The sequence below is a fragment of the Bombina bombina genome, chromosome 2, assembly GCF_027579735.1.
Source record: "Bombina bombina isolate aBomBom1 chromosome 2, aBomBom1.pri, whole genome shotgun sequence".
Taxonomy (NCBI): Eukaryota; Metazoa; Chordata; class Amphibia; order Anura; family Bombinatoridae; genus Bombina; species Bombina bombina.
The window spans coordinates 771,315,996-771,336,716 of record NC_069500.1 but is presented as its reverse complement, the minus strand read 5'-3'; the positions used below and the strand labels follow the sequence as shown (position 1 = coordinate 771,336,716).

Here is a 20,721-nt window from a genome sequence, read left to right as displayed (position 1 = left end):
AAAACATTCATTAAGGAGCATTTTTAAAAAGTCTAATAAATTTAGAATTCTTACTCTCTATGTGCCTTTCAACGAAAGAGGTTAGTTTTATAGACTACTTGTTAAACAAGTCACATCTAAGCTTGCAGGAATATCTTTTTTATGAAACCAGACCATGCCCAATGGACAAGACAAGGGCTGCAATGTATCAGTTAATTGTAACCTAGCGGTCTGCAGCTCTTCTGAAAAGCACTTGTGATCATGAAGCAGTACTAACAGGCACTCCTACATGGATAAGCTCATTTTATCATGCACAGAGAATGTTGACACTCACTGCAAGCTGGAACAGTAGTCGACAATGCCAGTAAGGGGTCTGCTGGGAAATCTGAATAGCTTTACGTAGAAGAGGTTTAGCAGCATCTACAGAGTTCTGTAAAAGGAGCAACAATTTTAGATATTTTTATTCAATAAAATGGCAGTGCTCAATAAATCCAAAAAAAGTAATTTAAAGGATAGTTTTCAATATAATCTTTACCTCATCAATACCAAGAAATGGATGTTACCTATGCCTTAGTTGCTTCAACTTTAATGCCATGATAAAATGATGAATCTTTAGTCATCTGAGTCTTGGCAAGAATTTTTAGATAATGTTTTTTCATGTGTCTTGAGCATTATAACAGAGGTGTTTGTAACAACTTATAACATGGTCACAAACTCCATATAATACAATATAGTGCTCAAGATATGTAATCAAATCCTTAAAGGATTTTTTTTTGCATTTTTTTTCCACATGCTATCTGAATGAAAGTTTAATTTTGAAGTCAATGTCTTTTTAAGCTTTATACAAATATCAGTTTTCACTCAATATTTCTAACTCTCTCAGATGAAGCATTGCACAAGGCATCGTTTTTGATGTACAAGGAAACCACCCCATAGAGAACAGTGTGTGGAACCTTGAACATTTTTGGGAACTTAATGAATACTGCACAGCCCAGTAAGGTGAATTGTCTATGGAATGTCTTTACAGTAGTGGTTTTTACTACCTGGGCTATAAAAAATGTAAGCAGAAACAAGTATATTGGATCAGGACACAGATAATTTCCTACGCTAAGCATGCAACCCCCACAATTTAACTGACAAAAGCAAATTCATTTTATTTTAAAATGAGAATGAAAGTATAAATACACTCTGCACAAAAAAATATGATACACCTTTAAAACCTTATTTTTTACTCCTTTTTATATTTATATTAGTTTGTCATAGTGTGCAGTCTTATAATAAAGCCCCATAAAAGAATGGGAAACTGCTAATGACATTAAGAATGGAATAGTGCATTCAAATCACTTAACATACCTTGAATTGTAATATACATTTGAAACGGCTGAGCAACACAAACCAAAATTCAAAATGATTTCAGCACTGATGGCAAATTTGCAGAAAATACATTTTATCTATATTACCCTACAAAACAACTGAACTGCCTGTTCCCTGTTTTACAGACATTTTCTCTAATCCATAACATGGGTTAAAAGTACTGTACATCACTTCAGAAATCCTAGGAACTGCATATGTAGTTCATCAAATTATTCTGGTTGCTCTGAAAGCAATCTCGTTAATTTTAGAGACCAGATCTTTACTGACGTCAGTATGAAACATATGCAACAACATCCATATTCAAAGATACTAAACCCACGCAACATTTCCACTTGTAACTTACCTCCTGACAATATAGCTCTGAAAGAAGGCTTGCGGCTTCAAACTTAACATCTTCAAACTGTGGAATCTGTAGTGAATAAGTTAAGGAAACGAACAGTGGAAAGACAACAGAAAGAGGCAGGAGCCCAGGCTGCAGTTTGAAAATCCAATGATACTGTCAGTGACTATAAATCAGGATAAATGGCTTTCTGCAAACTAGAGGGAACCTGTTTAGTAAAAATATATAATGGCATACTGACAGAATAAGCGGTAGATTAAAAGTGTTACAACGCACTAACTTAAATAGTAGGCTGACAATCAGTAAGTAACCTTGAGAAATATGAATGTTACTATTTATCAATTAATCCAAAACGGTCTTGAAAAGGATACTTGTTGTGAGATTAACCACTAGAAGAAAAAGAAAAAAAATAATAATAATTAGGATGACATGAAAGGTTATGTAACGATTAAACTTACAGTGCCATTAACCCTTTCACGCCATTAGGAAGATCCATGCCGTACTAACAGCGCTGGGCTTTAACACCATTAGGAAGGCATGGAACGTTCTACCATATATGGCGTCCTGCAGCTTCCCACTTTGACAAAGGCAAGGTTTGATCCTGGCCTTAAAAAACATGTGATCACAGTGACGATCGCGTGATTTCATTTTTACTAATAGTGTTTACATAGGAACGAACACTATTGTGGTGTTTTATTTTTCACACCATGTACCATTTTAGTATCACTCTGAGCAGATTCCAGTTTGTTTATATCCTTCTAGAGATCCCGCACACAGAACTGCAATGGAATGCAGCCATATGCTCTGTATGTCCCATATACACAGTAATGACTACCAAAGAAACAGTCATGGCTTTTACTTGAAGCATTTGTACTAATACAAGTGCATAGCAAAAACGGTGTTTATCTAGAATGTCCCTATAGAAATAATTGTGTTAATTCCGTCGGATGCTTAGTGCTGTATGCAAATGTAGACTGAAGCATTCTCCTAGTCTCTGATCATCAATCTGGGATAAATGTAATTAGGAAACATTTTCTGCCCTAACTATTTAATTGTCCAACTAAAATTGTAATGTGATGCTAAAAAAAGGTAATGGTACACACTATTTTTAATAATTATTACAGGCATGCATGTGTGACATAACTTGTAGTAAAGGGACATGAAACAACATTTTCTACTTCTATTATCAAATGTTCTCCATTGTCTTGTTCTCATTTGTTGAAGGAGCAGCAATGCCCTACTGTGAGTTAGCAGAAATCATCTGGTGAACCAACGACAAAAGGCATATGTGCAGTCACCAATCAGCTAGCTCCCAGTAGTGTATTGCTGCTCCTGGTATGCTTTTCAAAATAGGATACTAGGAGAAAAAAAGCAAATTAGATAATAGAAGTACACTGTAAAGTTGTTTAAAAGTAAATGCCTGTACATTGTTATTGGTCCATTACGGGGAGTTTGATAAACTTGGATCAGCACAAGAAGAAGTATTTAGTGCTAAAGAATAAATGTATTAAAAAAACATTTGTATGTCCTATTAATGAAACAGTAAAGACAAAATTACATTTTCATGATTCAGCTAAAAGTACATTGGAAAAAAGTTTCTATCTAATTTGCTTTATTCTAGTATGCTTTGCTGATAAGCAAACCTTGGTAGGTTTAGAAGCATCAATGCACTGCTGGGAACTACATGCTGATTGGTTGCTTCACATTTATACCTTGTCATTGGCTCAACCGATGTGTCAACTGGCTTCCAGTAGTGCATTTGATGTGCCTTCAACAAAGGATACTAAAGAAACAAAGCAAAATGAATAACAAGTAAAATGAAAAGTTGTTTATTATTGTATACTCTATTTGAATCATGAAAGAAAAAAAGTGGGCTTTGTATCATGAAAGGAAACATTTGGGTTTCATATCCTTATAAAAGTTAATTTAAACCATAGACTCATTCTCTTAACAAAAAATTGTGTGAATAATCCTTTCAAACGTTTTTACCACTCCTTTATCCTTGAGTGAATAAAAAGATATCCACTTTATAAGAAATCTGGACTCATAAGAGGCATCAAGTAGGAGGTAAACATAATTGTATTTAATAAAAAGAAAAAACGATCTGGTCATTACAGATTTTTCAAATCCTATTGCTTGCCAATATGCTTACAATAAATTAGTAAAATTGTTACGGTTTAAAAAGGTAGATGACACCTTTAATACCAATTCCCCAGCTTTGCACAACCAACATTGTTATATAAAATATTGTATAACATTTAAACTGCCTGTTTCTAAGCCACTACAGACAGCCTCTTCTTATCACATGCTTTTTTTATTAGCTTTTTACAAGAGGCTGCTAATACATGTGTTCCATTCAGATAACATTGTGCTCACTCCCATGGAGTTGTGAAGAACATAGCACTAATTGGCTAAAATGCAAGCCAATAGATAATAAATAAATAGCATGGAGATAAGGATAAGTCTGCAGAGGCTTAGATACAAGGTAATCACAGAGGTAAAAAGTATATTAATATAACAACTATGATGGCTGTGCAGAACTGGGGAATGGGTAATATAACAACTATGATGGCTGTGCAGAACTGGGGAATGGGTAATATAACAACTATGATGGCTGTGCAGAACTGGGGAATGGGTAATAAAGGTATTATCTATCTTTTTAAACAATACACATTTTGGAGTAGACAGTCCCTTTAAGTTTAGCCTCTTTCTGCTTGAATTTATTAGTAAACGTAGGAGCAGAGTAATATACAAGCAGTAAGAATACAATTGTGTGCAAAACAGATACTATGTATCAAGATGCAACACCAACACAATTTACTGCTGTAAGGTGTCAATCTGCACTGTACAAAAAAAGTATGAAAACCACATCTAGCAAAGCCGCCCATTACATCTTATTTTCAAATCCCTCTTCATGCAGGTGACTTTCCAGTTTCCCAAACATCTGTCTTCAACCTCCAATTCTTGCTTCTCTTTTTCTGTCCTATTTTACCCCCACTTCTCTAGCCTTCCATCAAGTTTCTTTCCTATCAAACCCTCTTTCATCCCTCCTTTTCCTTCATAATTAATTCTTTGCATATTACCATCTCTTCCTGGTCTCATCCTTCCTCACCAATTTACTAATTTCTTCTTCCTATAGTTTTCACATCTCTACAGTTTGTCATCTAGTATTAACCAAACCTACTGTTCTCCCTTGCATTTCCTCATCCTTATTTCCCAAACTTCCTTTTCTTCCTTGCATTTCCAAAACTTCCTTTTCTTCCTTGCATTTCCTCACCCTTATTTCCCAAAATGTATTCCCCATGTATTTGTAGCTACACAACTTTCTCACTAGTTTTCCCCTCTTCAATTCCTTCTTCGTTCCCCAAATTTATCTTGTTCCAGATGCCCATTCTTCCTTGATTCTCCATCTCAATTTATAAATTGTCCCTTGTTTCCCCACACGTCATTCCTTCCTCGTAGACAACATCTATTTTCTCCCTTCTTTCAGTCCATATCTTTGTCACACCTAATGTCATCTCTCATATTCGACTTCATTCCTTTCCTATACGCTTTCAAGTTTCTTACTCCCCAACTTTTCCTTCATTTACAATTTCCCCAACTCTAGTTTTCCCTTACATCTTACTGCTCACTCCCCCTTCTATCTCTGCTGTCTTCAACGCTTTATTCTCTTTCTCTCTGATAATACTTGTTTTTTGTTTGTTTTTTTTAGCAATTTAGCATCCCCTTGTTAATATGTCTAAACTCTCCATCGACTCTCACCGCTTTCTCGAGGTGCTGGCGGGCCAGCTCACTATTCTTAGTGTGGTGATACAACACTGAGCCTAGTTGCAGGTGAGTCCGCGCCTCAATGCGCTGCGGCGGCTTGAACTGGAAGACAGTTTGCAGACAGTGGACACAAAGCCGGATCTTAGGTGGACTGGACGTGCGAAAGTGTTCGGCAAAACCTAGTAGAGCCAAGTACCACGACTCCGAGGCTTCGGCCTGCGGGGCCACTACTGCAGCCGCCGCCATCATTGACACCAACAACAAGGCCCCATGCCAGTTCCCGCCCCAAACCTCGCGAGATGGGCCCAAGGAATGTTGGGTGTTGTAGTCCTGTCATTCACATAAAAGAACCCGCTCTCAATTGAATTGTCACAAAAGAACTATACAGTATGCAAATACTTCAGTTAAAAAAACATGTATTTGCTTACGTTTCTCAAAAACAAATGTAATTACAGTATACTATTTTTAGCAGCAACATGTGTTGCCTTTATGCTTTATCATCATGCCATGGGCTCTTTAGCAAACGGTGCATTTTAACCTAACGTATACAGTGCTAATTGCTATATAAGGTTTTTCCAACCAAGGCTCTGAGCTAATATGTGACTATTCCTTGTGTATATGTTCCTTCACTTCTCCAGAATGAATTTTGTTGTACATCTATCTATATATATATATATATATATATATATATATATATATATATATATATATATATATATATATATATATATATATATATATATATATATATATATATATATATATATAATGCTCAAATAACAAAGTATTGCAGTATGCAGTGATACCTTTTTTATTGGACTAACATAATATTTCAAAGACAAGCTTTCAAGAGTTTTCCTCCCTTCCTCAGGTCTGAAGCAATACTGATCAATTAATTCCTTTTTCTGGTACTTTTCCCTGCAAACAAGGATTTGGGTTTAACTGAGTCCACGTCAATCTATTCAGTAGAGTAGTGGTGGCTTTTAAGCAGTTAGGAAGTTGTGAGGTAGTCCTTGCTTTGTTTCCTAACACATTGCTACCCATGGTACAGAAAGCCAGAGTTGGTTACTCTGTTCTTTTTTTTCTCTAAAGGTCTCTGTAAGGAGTATGTGTCCTTTCATGCCTTGTGAGCCAGTGACGTGCAGTGACGTCAGAGGCTGGTGAGGCAGTGGCTTGGATACGCCTTCATTCTTTAGATATCCTTTGTTGAAGAAATAGCAATGCACATGGGTGAGCCAATCACATGAGGTATCTATGTGCAGCCACCAATCAGCAGCTACTGAGCATATTTAGATATGATTTTCAACAAAGGATATCAAAAGAATGAAGACAATTAGATATTAGATGTAAATTGGAAAGTTATTTAAATTGCATGTTCTTTCTAAATCATGAAAGAAAACATATGGGTTTCATGTCCCTTTAAATGATGTCTTGGAAAACTGGTCAACTTAGTAAACATCTGATTTTAGTCTAAATGATTGTAACAGAAACACTTGCCAGATAACAAAATGCTTGCTCTGATTATGAGATCTAGAAATCCAGGCCCATTAAAATATGTTTAAAACATACTTTTTACTTTAATGCTGCAAATTATGCTTATAGATTCTTTCATTATTCAGTAAATATAAAAATGTCTTGATCCAGTGGCGGCAGGTGAAATTTAAAGATGGTGGGGCGCTTGACCCCACCCCTTTAAATAAAGCCACACCATCAGATGGCACTACCAATTAATTAATTAAATAAATAAAAGGTAGACAGAAACACATACACAGAGGGTTAGAGAGAGAAAGAGAGAGAAAGACACACACACAGAGGGTGAGAGAGAGAGAGAGAGAGAGACACGCAGAGGGTTAGAGAGAGAGAAAGAGAGAGAGAGAGAAAGAGAGACATACAGAGGGTTAGAGAGAGAGAGAGACACAGAGGGTTAGAGAGAGAGAGAGAGAGAAAAAGAGAGAGAGAGACACACACACAGAGGGTTAGAGAGAGAGAGAGAGAAAGAGAGAGAGAGAGACACACACAGAGGGTTAAAGAGAGAGAGAGAGAGAGAGAGAGAGAGAGAGAGAGAGAGAGAGAGAGAGAGAGAGAGAGAGAGAGAGAGAAAAAGAGAGAGAGACACACACACACACACACATAGGGTTAGAGAGAGAGAAAGAGAGAGAGAGACACACAGAGGGTTAGAGAGAGAGAAAGAGAGAGAGACACACACAGAGGGTTAGAGAGAGAGAGAAAGAGAGAGAGACACACACAATCACACACAGAGGGCTAGAGAAAGAGAGAGAGCACAATCAAACACAGAGGGTTAGAGAGACACATAAGGGATGAGAGAGTCAGAGGGGGAGGAAGAGAGACAGAGAGACCATGGGGAGAACAACACATAAGGAGAGAGATGGATTGATAGATAGAGAGAGACACACACACAAGGGAGGAGGGAGAGAGACCACTGCATTTTTAAGTAATAAAACAGCAGAGCTACAGAGAGTTCAGAAAGTGAAGGCAAGCTGTTAAGTTAGTGGGTGTAAAGGTTGAGGAAACAAAATACAAAAACGACCCTGCTGTAAAAGAGTAAAAAAACACTAAACCACATTCATTAAATTATAATTTTCACTAACAGAATCCCTTTCAGTGAAATCTAAGGCTGTAGAACTTACTTCAAAGATGTGTCTAAACACTGCTTATTGACTGAATCTCTTCCTGCTCTGCCTCTGTCTGTATTAAGGAAGTGACAGTGGCACATTCCACTGCACTTAGAGGGGAAGTACAGAACTCTCTTTTTCACTTTAGCAAAAGCTGGCAGCAACAAAATAAATGAAAGTAGTTTTTTCCGTTTTTGTTTTGTTTTATATGATTTAACATCCAGCCCCAACCCTAAGTTCCACTTACTAATGCCTCTCACTGGATTGGGTCAGCCCAAATAGGACTGCCTCAAATAAGCAGTTAATGGGCCATCCAATGATCTTAACCACTGTCATCCAGTAGATGGTGCAGCATGTTGTGTAATGGTGGGCAGACCTGCTTGTGCCTCTCCATTGCACAACATGTATCTGTGAAGAAGAAAAAATGCTGGGGAAAAAAATTGCAATTTTTTTATTTTATTTTTTTAAAGCCCATAAAAAAAAAATATTTTTGCCCATATGAGAGGTGAAGCACTGCCTCACCTGCCTCTAGTGACTGCACATCACTGTTGTGAGCGGACTTCCTGCTGGACAGCTAGACTGCAGGTAAGTGCTTTTGTCTCCTAGGTCTTGGAGACTTGCACTTCAGAAGAATATGTCATATGCAGTAGATGGGGACATTTTAAAAAAAATTTATACATTATTTTCTTTGGCAGTGGCCAGGCAAATTATGTATGTTGAGACCAGGGGTTAATCTTCCCTTTATTGGGGCATTTTTCCTCTTTGGGCTAATTTTGTTAAAATACTTTATTAGTATTTGTGTGGCTTATGTTTTATACAGGGATTTATGTATAACCTTAAAATTTGGCAGTTGGTTTTCTTTGCTTGCTTAGCTAGAACAGGCTAACTGAAAGACTGCTTGAGCGTTTGTGCAAATTTAGCTCCGGTGTTGTAGGCGGAGGGAAACGTGCGCCTTTTACTTGCTGCGTAGTTTCCTCTCTCTGCCAGTCATGTAACTTCTCTCTGCTGTCGGATATTCACGGAGCGGAGCAGCGTCATTGAATTTCAGTCTCTTCAGTTTCGATCTACTATATAATCGTTTTAGAGACTTCTGGCAGCCAAATTGTGTATAAGTGTTACGGTAAGGCACCTCAGCCTGTCTGAGGTGTAGGGGTCTGATGGGTTTATTATTTTAAAGAATATTTGCATAACGTTAAGCAGCTGTGGTATTAAACATTCTTAAAGTGACAGTGTATTTTAAAAAAATCTACAATTTGGGGAATTTTTTATTTAGTATTATGGACATGGACCAAGACTCTGTGTCTTTTGACAAATGCTTGTTATGCCTTGAGGCACAAATTGTTTTGCCTATGCAATTTTGTGCTGCATGCTTAGCTAGAACACTTAAATTTAAAGATAAAGTGTTGCCCTCTGAGCCCAATGTCTTTCAGGATGATGCTGTTCAGGCAATGCCACAGCTTTCTCCTCAAACGTCCCAAGCCTCTATGGTGTCAAATACAGTGCTCTGTAGTTCCTCTCAGCCTCACTGTAGGAGTTTATTTGCCTGCAGATTTTGCTGCTCAAGTATCTTCTGCGGTATCTGCTTTTCCTATGTTGGAGAAACGCAAGAGGAAAATTAAGCATTTTTCAGGTAGGAAGGTATATGTCCCATCTGCTGCTACGCAGGTTGCCCTCCCTCATAATTCTGATGAGGAGGATACATTGGTAGCCTCTGAGGGTGAAATATCAGATTCAGACAGTATAATTTCTTCATCTGATACTGAAGAAGTAAACTTCAGATTTAAGCTTGAACACCTTTGTGTACTGTTAAAGGAGGTATAGGCTACTTTGGATGACTCCTATACTTCTGTCGTTGTCAACGCTAAGAAGTCTAGTAAACTTAATAAATACTATGATGTTCCTTCCTCTGTGGAAGTGTTTCCTGTTCCAGACCGCGTGACGGAGATTATTTCACAGGAATAGGAGAAGCCAGGGATACCTTTCTCCCCGTCTACCGTCTTTAAAAAGACGTTTCCTGTTGCTGACTCCATTAAAGATTCATGGCGCACAGTGCCTAAAGTAGAAAGGGCTACTTCTACTTTGGCTAAGAGAACTATGATCACTATAGAGGATAGCTGCTCCTTTAAGGATCCCATGGACAAAAAGCTGGAGGCTTATTTGAAAAAGATGTATGTTTATCAAGGTCTTCAATGGCAACCTGCAGTTTGTATTGCCACAGTAGCAAGTGCGGCATCTTATTGTTGCGACGACTTATCTGAATCAATTTTACTAGAGACTCCGTTGGAGGAGATCCAAGACTCTCAAACTAGCCTATTCCTTTATTTCTGATGCTAACATGTAAGTTATTAGACTGGGAGCCAAGATGTCTGGCTTCATTGTCTTAACCCGTAGGACTTTGTGGCTAAAATCTTGGTCAGCTGATGTTACCTCCAAGTCCAATCTTCTGGCGCTTCCTTAAAAGGGTAAAACCTTGTTTGGACCTGTTGTTTGACAGAATTAATTTCTGATATTACGGGTGGAAAAGGGTCTTTTCTACCACAAGACAAGAAGAACAGACCTAAAGGACGTCATAGTAATTTTTGTTCCTTTTGTAACTTTAAAAGTCAAAAGTCTTCCTCTCCCTCTTCCAAGTAGGAACAGTCCAAGTCTTCTTGGAAGCCAAATCAATCTTGGAATAAGGGGAAGCAATCAAAGAAACCCTCAGCTGAGTCTAAGTCAGCATGAAGGTCCGGCCCCTGATCCGGATCGGATCAAGTGGGGGGCAGACTTTCCCTGTTTTGTCAAGCGTGGATATGAGATGTCCCAGATTTTTGGGCTGTGGACTTAGTATCTCAGGGTTACAAAATAGAATTCAAAACTTTCCCTCATGGGGGCAGGTTCCAACTCTCAAGATTATCTGCAGACCAGGTAAAAAGAGAGGCATTCTTGAACTGCGTTCATGACCTTTCCTCCCTGGGAGTGATTGTTTCAGTTCCAGTAAGGGAACAGGGGTTTAGGATTCTATTCAAATATGTTTGTGGTTCCCCAAAAAGAGGGAACTTTTCGACCCATTTTAGACCTAAAGTGTCTCAACAAGTTTCTCAGGGTACCGTCCTTTAAAATGGAAACCATTTGTTCCATTCTTCCTTTGGTTTTAAGAAGGTCAGTTCATGACGACCATAGACCTGAAGTATGCGTATCTTCATGTTCCCATCCACAGGGATCATCACAAGTTCCTGAGATTCGCCTTTCTAGACAAACACTTTCAGTTTATGTTTTTTCCGTTTGGCCTTGCCACAGCTCCCAGAATTTTCTCAAAGGTTCTGTGGGCTCTCTTGGAAGTGATCAGGTCTCGGGGAATTGAAGTGGCACCCTATCTGGACGACATATTGGTTCAGACGCCATCTTTTCAACAAGAAAACTCCCATACAGAGATCTTGTTGTCTTTTCTACGTTCCCACGGATGGAAAGTGAATCTGGAGAAGAGTTCCCTTGTTCCAGTTACAAGGGTGTTTTTCTTAGGAACCATAATAGATTCCCTATCTATGAAAATGTTTCTGACAGAGGACAGAAAATCCAAGATTCTTTCCTCTTGCCTCTCTCTTCAGTCTATTGTTCGGCTGTCAGTAGCTCAATGTATGGAGGTAATTGGTCTGATGGACCTTCTTCCCTTTGCTCAATTCCATTTGAGAGCTCTGCAGTTATGCATGCTCAGACAATGGAACGGAGATCATTTGGATCTGTCTCAGAGGATAGATCTAGACCAGTCGACAAGAAACTCTGTACCGTGGTGGCTTTCTCAGGAGCATTTGTCTCAGGGCACATGCTTCCGGAGACGTTCCTGGGTGATAGTGACCATGGACACCAGCCTGCTAGGCTGGGGAGCAGTCTGGGGTTCGTTAAAGGCTCAGGGACTATGGACTCGGGAGGAGTCTGCTCTTCCAAAAAACATCTTGGAGTTGAGAGCGATTTACAATGCTCTGATGGCTTGGCTTCAATTGTCCTTAGCCCGGTTTATCAGGTTCCAGTCGGACAATATAACCTCAGTGGCTTACATCAACCACCAGGTTGGAACTCGGAGTTCCTTAGCGATGAAGGGGTGGCTCGGATTATTCAGTCGGCGGAAGCTCACAATTGTTGTCTATCTGCCCTCCACATTCCAGGAGTGGACAACTGGGAAGTGGATTTCCTGAGCAAACAGACATTTCATCCCGGGGAGTGGGCTCTCCATCCGGAAGTGTCAGTATATTTATAAGAATATTCAGTAGTGCTTTCCAAATAATATATCAGCCTATGGCAGGGTTATAATACAATGTATTTAAAAATTATCCTTTAAAATATCAACCCTCAATCAATATGCATCTACTAGAAACCATTATATTAATATAAATGTCTGAATTCTTTTATTTAGTTAATATCTATGAGCATATTGGAATATATTTGTAATACCAGAACATGAAACAATATTATATGTGTTTAAAACTATTAAGATATGCTATACTTCTTACAGAACTCATAAAGTTTACCTTTAAAACCAGCCTCATTTACACATAGCCTTTCATTCAATTAACACAAAGGGATTCTAAGTAAAATACTCAGCTATTTACCCAAACTTCACTCTAACACAATTCTACTTTAAAATATCAAAATTTTCACAGATAATTTACTTAGCATCAATGATATATGTTTAACAATACACAGGCTTATGAAATACTAACTTGAAATACAAACTACTTCTTTAAATCTGCTACATACAGCAATAATAAATGTTTACTTTAAATATTTGCATACAAACAGGCAAGATAAGAGCTATTAAAGGCTATGCAATACAATTTAAAACACAATTTGCTCTTTTCAATCTACCCACAATCTTTCAATACGTTACCAGGATAAACACCAATCGATATCCAATATTCCTTAATAGGAATTATCTCACCTCAGAATCACCAATAAGTATATACAGGGAGTGCAGAATTATTAGGCAAATGAGTATTTTGACCACATCATCCTCTTTATGCATGTTGTCTTACTCCAAGCTGTATAGGCTCGAAAGCCTACTACCAATTAAGCATATTAGGGGATGTGCATCTCTGTAATGAGAAGGGGTGTGGTCTAATGACATCAACACCCTATATCAGGTGTGCATAATTATTAGGCAACTTCCTTTCCTTTGGCAAAATGGGTCAAAAGAAGGACTTGCAGAGGGATGCAGCACTCTTAAAATTGCAAAGCTTCTGAAGCGTGATCATCGAACAATCAAGCGTTTCATTCAAAATAGTCAACAGGGTCGCAAGAAGCGTGTGGAAAAACCAAGGCGCAAAATAACTGCCCATGAACTGAGAAAAGTCAAGCGTGCAGCTGCCAAGATGCCACTTGCCACCAGTTTGGCCATATTTCAGAGCTGCAACATCACTGGAGTGCCCAAAAGCACAAGGTGTGCAATACTCAGAGACATGGCCAAGGTAAGAAAGGCTGAAAGACGACCACCACTGAACAAGACACACAAGCTGAAACGTCAAGACTGGCCCAAGAAATATCTCAAGACTGATTTTTCTAAGGTTTTATGGACTGATGAAATGAGAGTGAGTCTTGATGGGCCAGATGGATGGGCCCGTGGCTGGATTGGTAAAGGGCAGAGAGCTCCAGTCCGACTCAGACGCCAGCAAGGTGGAGGTGGAGTACTGGTTTGGGCTGGTATCATCAAAGATGAGCTTGTGGGGCCTTTTCGGGTTGAGGATGGAGTCAAGCTCAACTCCCAGTCCTACTGCCAGTTTCTGGAAGACACCTTCTTCAAGCAGTGGTACAGGAAGAAGTCTGCATCCTTCAAGAAAAACATGATTTTCATGCAGGACAATGCTCCATCACATGCGTCCAAGTACTCCACAGCGTGGCTGGCAAGAAAGGGTATAAAAGAAGAAAATCTAATGACATGGCCTCCTTGTTCACCTGATCTGAACCCCATTGAGAACCTGTGGTCCATCATCAAATGTGAGATTTACAAGGAGGGAAAACAGTACACCTCTCTGAACAGTGTCTGGGAGGCTGTGGTTGCTGCTGCACGCAATGTTGATGGTGAACAGATCAAAACACTGACAGAATCCATGGATGGCAGGCTTTTAAATGTCCTTGCAAAGAAAGGTGGCTATATTGGTCACTGATTTGTTTTTGTTTTGTTTTTGAATGTCAGAAATGTATATTTGTGAATGTTGATATGTTATATTGGTTTCACTGGTAAAAATAAATAATTGAAATGGGTATATATTTGTTTTTTGTTAAGTTGCCTAATAATTATGCACAGTAATAGTCACCTGCACACACAGATATCCCCCTAAAATAGCTATAACTAAAAACAAACTAAAAACTACTTCCAAAACTATTCAGCTTTGATATTAATGAGTTTTTTGGGTTCATTGAGAACATGGTTGTTGTTCAATAATAAAATTAATCCTCAAAAATACAACTTGCCTAATAATTCTGCACTCCCTGTATTGCAATCAATGAGAAAAGGGTAGATCAGCTTTGCCAAAGTAAAAATTGGTATCTCACGCCCAGCACACCAGTTATATCAGCTCAGCACAATCTCTCCCTTCTGTTTCTCTTGCATTACTTATATAAGCTTTTCAATCACTGGTGAGTTTGGAAACGCCCAAACGGAAACCTTGTCTCGGATTGGCCCTCGTGCTTTTCCCTGCTGATTGGATATCTGGAATATCTAATCGGATTGGCCCTTAACGGAGCTGAACATGTTCATCATGGAAACGCATCTTTTGAACAGTTAATTCCCTTAACTGTCCTACTGGATTCTGGCCACTCGGGGGCAGCAGACAAACACAAAACAGATTCACCTAACCAACATTTTTAAAACAATTCAGTATTTTTATGAAATGGCTATTCATTTGATCATAACTTCCTGCATCAATCACTCACAATATTCATATTAGATAGGGTAGTATCTTATGAATTTTCTGATCATTTCTATACCAATCACCATTATATTATATCAAAAATAAGTACATTGTTAATTTAATTTTCCCTATTAAATATATATAATTTATTGCATTAGTAAATTTCTCTTGTTAGCATTTATATTTCATTTAGTCTAACAGAGAATTTATACTTTGATATCAGATTGTTGATATTTTATAGTCATATCACATCAAGGTGACTTCCATATATCCATCTCACTATATTTCAAAAGATGTATTTAAAATTTTATAAACATTTAGTGCACAATGATATGATATGACTTATTTCAATTCATGTATCCATCCCGCATGCGTCATCCCTTGGTTCCATCTGGAAAAACAGGAAAGTATGTTATAGATATATTTTAATCATGGTATTATTAAAATTGCTATTTAATCTATAATTATTCTGAATTTATCTCCTATATATATATATATATATATATATATATATATATATATATATATATATATATATATATATATATATATATATATATATATATATATATATATTCAATGCAGTAATTATTTATTTAATATAATGTGTTCCAGTTCAACATATATATACATATATGGGTTATTTGAATTATTTTAAACATATATGGAAAGCTGGCACTGTTCCCTTTGTAAAAAAATTTTTTATTTTTTTTATGTTGTCTTTTAACAATGGTTCCCAAGAGTATAATTTAAAACATGTGTTTCTGCCAAGTTTTTATTGCCCCACTTACATAGCATGGGGTCAATTTGCATCTGAAAATAAATAGTCAAAGTTCTCACAAAGCATGTCACTTTCTTATAAAATATGTCGCCTGAGTCAGACTCTTAGGCAACATTGTGAGGGGTAAGAGATTTTATCTCACAATTCCAGGCAGTCACACATATGGTCTCCTGAAATGGTTGTTAAATTTTAATTAAACCAAATGCTCTATTGTTCTCACTTGTATGCCCTTTTAACTTTTGCATCCTGAGTGGGGGAGAGCTGACATGAGTCAAGTCAAGAATGAATTGAATCATTTTCTACTGACCAGTCAAACATATGATCAAAATATGTATATACATTTATTAATCTTTACATATACCTTGACAGAGGTGTTCTCCAGGTTAACCCTTAAGTGTGGGGGGTGCCGGAGTTGGATCTGATGGCGTCTCGGCAGAACGCAAAGCTTCCAAGGTACGGTTTAAGGTTAAGAGATCCGCAGGCCGCTCTGGTGGTTCCTTGGGTTTTCGGTCTAGCATACCTGTTTCCTCTGTTTGCGCTCCTTCCACAAGTCAAACAGGAGAGAGTGTCAGTAATTCCTCGCAGGATCTGGTATGCAGACCAAGTAAAGATGTCATCTCTCAAGAATTCCTGTACTTTGTTCTTTTCATTGAAACCCAAGTCATACCCCAACGAACGCACAAAAGTTCTTACTGTAATATCTTATTTGAGAGAAGAGGCCAGAATTTGGGCTAATGCTTATTATGAATCCAACGATCCAATCCTAAATTCACTGGACTCTTTCTTTAAATATATGTCATTACTATATGAGGATAATAATAAGCAAAACACTGCAGAAGTTGCTATCAGAAACCTCAAACAAAACAGACGCCCTGTAGAGGATTATATCATGGATTTTAAGAGATGGGCACCTGACACATTATGGTATGACCATGTTCTTAAAAATCAATTCCGTCTGGGTCTCTCTGACTCTGTAAAAGATGAGTTGGCAAGAACAGAAATACCCGCTAGTGTAGATTCTCTTATGACTCTATCAATTTCCATTGACAGAAGAGAAAATTTGAGAAATATTCCACTGAATACACCCCAAAAAGACCTGTACACACTTCCAGTGTTCCTTCCTATTCAAAACCCACCGATGAACCTATGGACATCGCCTTTGTCAAAGGACCATTAAAGCAAGAAGAAAATGCCAGATGAAGAAACAACAATTTATGTATGTACTGCGCATCAAGGACCACGTAGTGAAAGAGTGCCCCATACTATTACGTCAACAAAAGGGTAAGACTTTATATCCTATTGATTGTTGTTCCACGCATTCAAAATACTCATCTCACTGTACTCTTTCTATTTCCATACAGTCGGACATCTAAGCAATAACAACTAAAGCCATAATAGATTCCGGAGCTTGCGGTAATTTTGTTGATAAGGATTTTGCAGTCAACAACAATTTAACCGTAATAAAAAAACCTAGTTAGGCTCAGAAGCTGCTGATTGGAGCACACATTTGCCTCTTCTCATTGGCTTTCAGCTAGCTCCCAGCATTGCATTACTGCTCCTTTATTAAAGGATACCAAGGGAATAACCAAATTAGATAATAGAAGTAAATTGGAAAAATGTTCAAAATGGTATGCTCTATCTGAATCATGAAAGAAAAATGTTGGGTTTCATAGCCCTTTAATGAAACAGCAATAGTGATAACCATATTAGATAATAGAAGTAAATTGGAAAAATGTTCAAAATGGTATGCTCTATCTGAATCATGAAAGAAAAATGTTGGGTTTCATAGCCCTTTAATGAAACAGCAATAGTGATAAGTTATTTAATATCTAAGTGAAAACCCCATTGCTAAAAAAAAACAGTATTATATGTAATATGTGTGCAAAGGAAATTTATAATCGAGTCTCATTCTTTTTTTATTGTTTTATTCTATTCCGTTTGCAAATGTGACTATTGACAGGTGCATATCATCACAAAGTATATTTGTGCATACAAGGCTCAGCTCTTGGAAGATGCTGTAGCAAAATTATAATACACACACCCTTATCATTTAGCCTCTCTTCTTTCCTGAACCTGGGATCTACTGTTCCCTGTGTGCCAAGAGAGAATAGAAGAGGGGAATTATTTGCTGCAAGAAAAAAAATTATAAAATTCTGGCCGTGTAGTTTTGAAAAAGGCTGGTAGCACCCACTAAGGGAAATGAATCACTTTTTTTATTTTATTTATGTTTCAAATACAAACACATTAAGATTAACTAAAGTAGTTTTAACATTTCTGTATCTGTATCTTTTGTTGGTATTGCTTAAAGGGACACTATACCCAAACATTTTCTTTCATGGTTAAGGTAGAGAATGCAATTTGAAACAACATTCCAATTTACTTCTATTACCTAATTTGCTTCATTCTTTAGATATACTTTAATGAAGAAATAGCAATGTGCACGGTGAACCAATCACAGGAGGCATCTATGTGCAGCTACCAATCAGCAGCTACTAAGCATATCTAGATATGCTTTTCAGCAAAGAATATCAAGAGAATGAAGGAAAATAGATAAGAGAAGTAAATTAGAAAGTTGTTTATAATTGTATGTCCTTTCTAAATCATGAAAGAAAAAATTTGGGTTTCATGTCCCTTTAATGTCTAGACTCTAGAGAAATAATTTAACCCCAAATGGACATGAAACACTTTTTTCATGATTCAGATAGAGCAAACCTTTTAAAACAACTTTCCAATTTACTTCTGTTATTAAATGTGCTTTATTCTCTTGGTACCCTTTGAAGAAGAAATAGCAATGCATTACAGGGACCTAGATGAACACATCAAGTAAGACAATGATAAGAGGCATATAGGAGCGGACACTTATCAGCAGCTACCTCCCAGTAGTGCATTGATGCTACTGAGCCTACCCAGGTATGCCTTTAAACAAAGGGTACCAAGAGAACAAAGCACATTAGATTATATAAGTGAAATTGAAAGACACATTACATGCTTGATATGAATAATAAAAGTTTATTTTTTAATTTACTGTCCCTTAAAAGGGTTAAAAAAAACCATACTAAATAAATGCTAGATAGACTGATGCATTCAAACAAAAGGTTAGACTGTCTGAGAATAACATGTAGATGTATTTTTTTAAGTTTTATTAGCTATTTAAATATTGACAAAATAAGTGTAAAGTTTTAGTGTCTATAAAACAATGGGAGCTGCCATGTTGTAACTTAGGTTACCTTCTCTGCTGTGGCCAATTAGGGACAGTTATAAATAAGTCACTAGAGTGGACAGCCAATGGCTGTGTTGAATGTAACAGTGTTATGCTCTTCCATCTCTAATAGGAACTGAAATCTCACAATTTCATAATAGAATTACATGAAAAGGGGACAAAATAAATAATGAAAGTATGTATGTATGTATGTATATATATAGTGTTTAATGTCCCTTTAGGTTTGAGCACAAACAATCCATAGTGTGAAGTGGAGAACAAATGGTGTGCCACTGTCTTATAGTGTGATTTGAACATTTTAATATAAGTATATATTGCAGTGGCGTATTTGGGTTTCACACCCCTGATATAATATAGATAAGAGTAGTTATGTTAGTCTAGTAATTGATGACCGTTTGACCTACACAAATTCAGGTGGTACTTAAAGGGACATGAAACCCAAATTTTTATTTCATGATTCAGAAAGAGCATGTAATGTTAAACAACTTTCTAATTTACTCTTATTATCTAATTTGCTTAACTCTCTTAATGTGCTGAAAAGCATATCTAGATAGGCTCAGTAGCTTCTGAGTGGTGGCTACACATAGATTCCTCGTGTGATTGGCTCACCCATAGCTTTTTCTTCAACAAAGGATATCTGAAGAATGAAGCAAATGAGATAATAGAAGTAAATTGGGATGCTGTTTAAAATTGTATTCTCTATCTGAATCATGAAAGAAATATTTTGGGTTTAATGTCCCTTTAAACAATCAATGAAATTTCAGATATAACTAAAAAAGACCCAGAACTCATTTGTATCTTTAACACACGACTAGATACATGTTTACAAGTTATTCAAATAGTTTGCATATTCCAATAAAAACAAGATATTTAAAAGCATTTTACAACATCAATATCCGAAAACATGTTTTGCTTGTGTTTTTTTATTTGTAAATTATCCAGGGGTATTTCAAAACAAGTTTAAAAAAGAAACGACATTTGAGACAGAATTTAAGAGATTTTTTTTTTATATAAATCTACACACGAAGAAAAGAGCGATGAGCCAAGACATAAGAGAAAGTAGAGTCAATATTCAGGACTACAAGTCCCAGCATGCATCGCGCAAGGAGACTTCCCGTTCTTCTGTGAGTGGGAAGGCTGGGTACTGTAAAATCAAGATGGAGAGCTGGAAGACTGCAGGTATTTGGAAATGATTTTTGTGGGTTTTATTTTTCTAAATCGTCCATGGTACACCAAGGTTTATCTTACTGGATGAGTTGTAAGAACAAGGTTGCGTAATGTGTAGAATTTCCAATTAAAATGGTCTTGTTTTTTTATTACATATGGGATTGCTCGGCAATTTGTTTCGACTGTAGTAGTGTATAAAAAATAAAAAAATAAAAACGGATAGCTATGAAAGATTTGCGATAGGGGATATCTATTAACAACACCCTAAGCGATTATTCTAAAAAACGCTAATGGTAAATACATAATGCTATAATGTTATAGTGTATTATTTTCATCCTTGGTCGGGTTATAAAGAGAATAACCAGTACGTTACGACTAGATTAAAATACCCTTCCCCTGTTCTGCTATACCAACAAATGCTGTTCTGTCAAAAAAAAAAATAATCTCACTGTGGACCAATTTTATTTATGTATTTTTCCTTTTTCGCAGTCATTTCCTTCCTGTCTATTCTTCCTTCCCCACATTTCAGTTTCAAGCATTCTGCAGATTATCGTTTTAAAGCCAAAACGAATAGT

The 20,721-nt window shown here is 37.1% G+C and overlaps 2 protein-coding genes across 2 annotated transcripts in view; one reads left to right on the top strand and one right to left on the bottom strand.

Annotated features, from left to right (window-relative positions):
- Positions 1–5,719, bottom strand: part of MAU2 (MAU2 sister chromatid cohesion factor) — a 138,070-nt gene extending 132,351 nt beyond the window's left edge. Inside the window, exons 1-4 of the mRNA XM_053702920.1 lie at positions 5,456–5,719; positions 2,065–2,082; positions 1,697–1,762; positions 314–409 (exon numbers count right to left, since the gene is read on the bottom strand). Of these exons, the coding sequence (XP_053558895.1) occupies positions 314–409; positions 1,697–1,762; positions 2,065–2,082; positions 5,456–5,710 (435 nt within the window). The 5' untranslated portion in view covers positions 5,711–5,719. The remainder of the gene's footprint in view (positions 1–313; positions 410–1,696; positions 1,763–2,064; positions 2,083–5,455) is intronic.
- Positions 5,720–20,063: 14,344 nt separating this feature from the next.
- The window catches only part of SUGP1 (SURP and G-patch domain containing 1), a 197,269-nt gene continuing 196,611 nt past the window's right edge, over positions 20,064–20,721 (top strand). Inside the window, exon 1 of the mRNA XM_053702919.1 lies at positions 20,064–20,158. Coding sequence (XP_053558894.1) covers positions 20,137–20,158 — 22 coding nt within the window. The 5' untranslated portion in view covers positions 20,064–20,136. The remainder of the gene's footprint in view (positions 20,159–20,721) is intronic.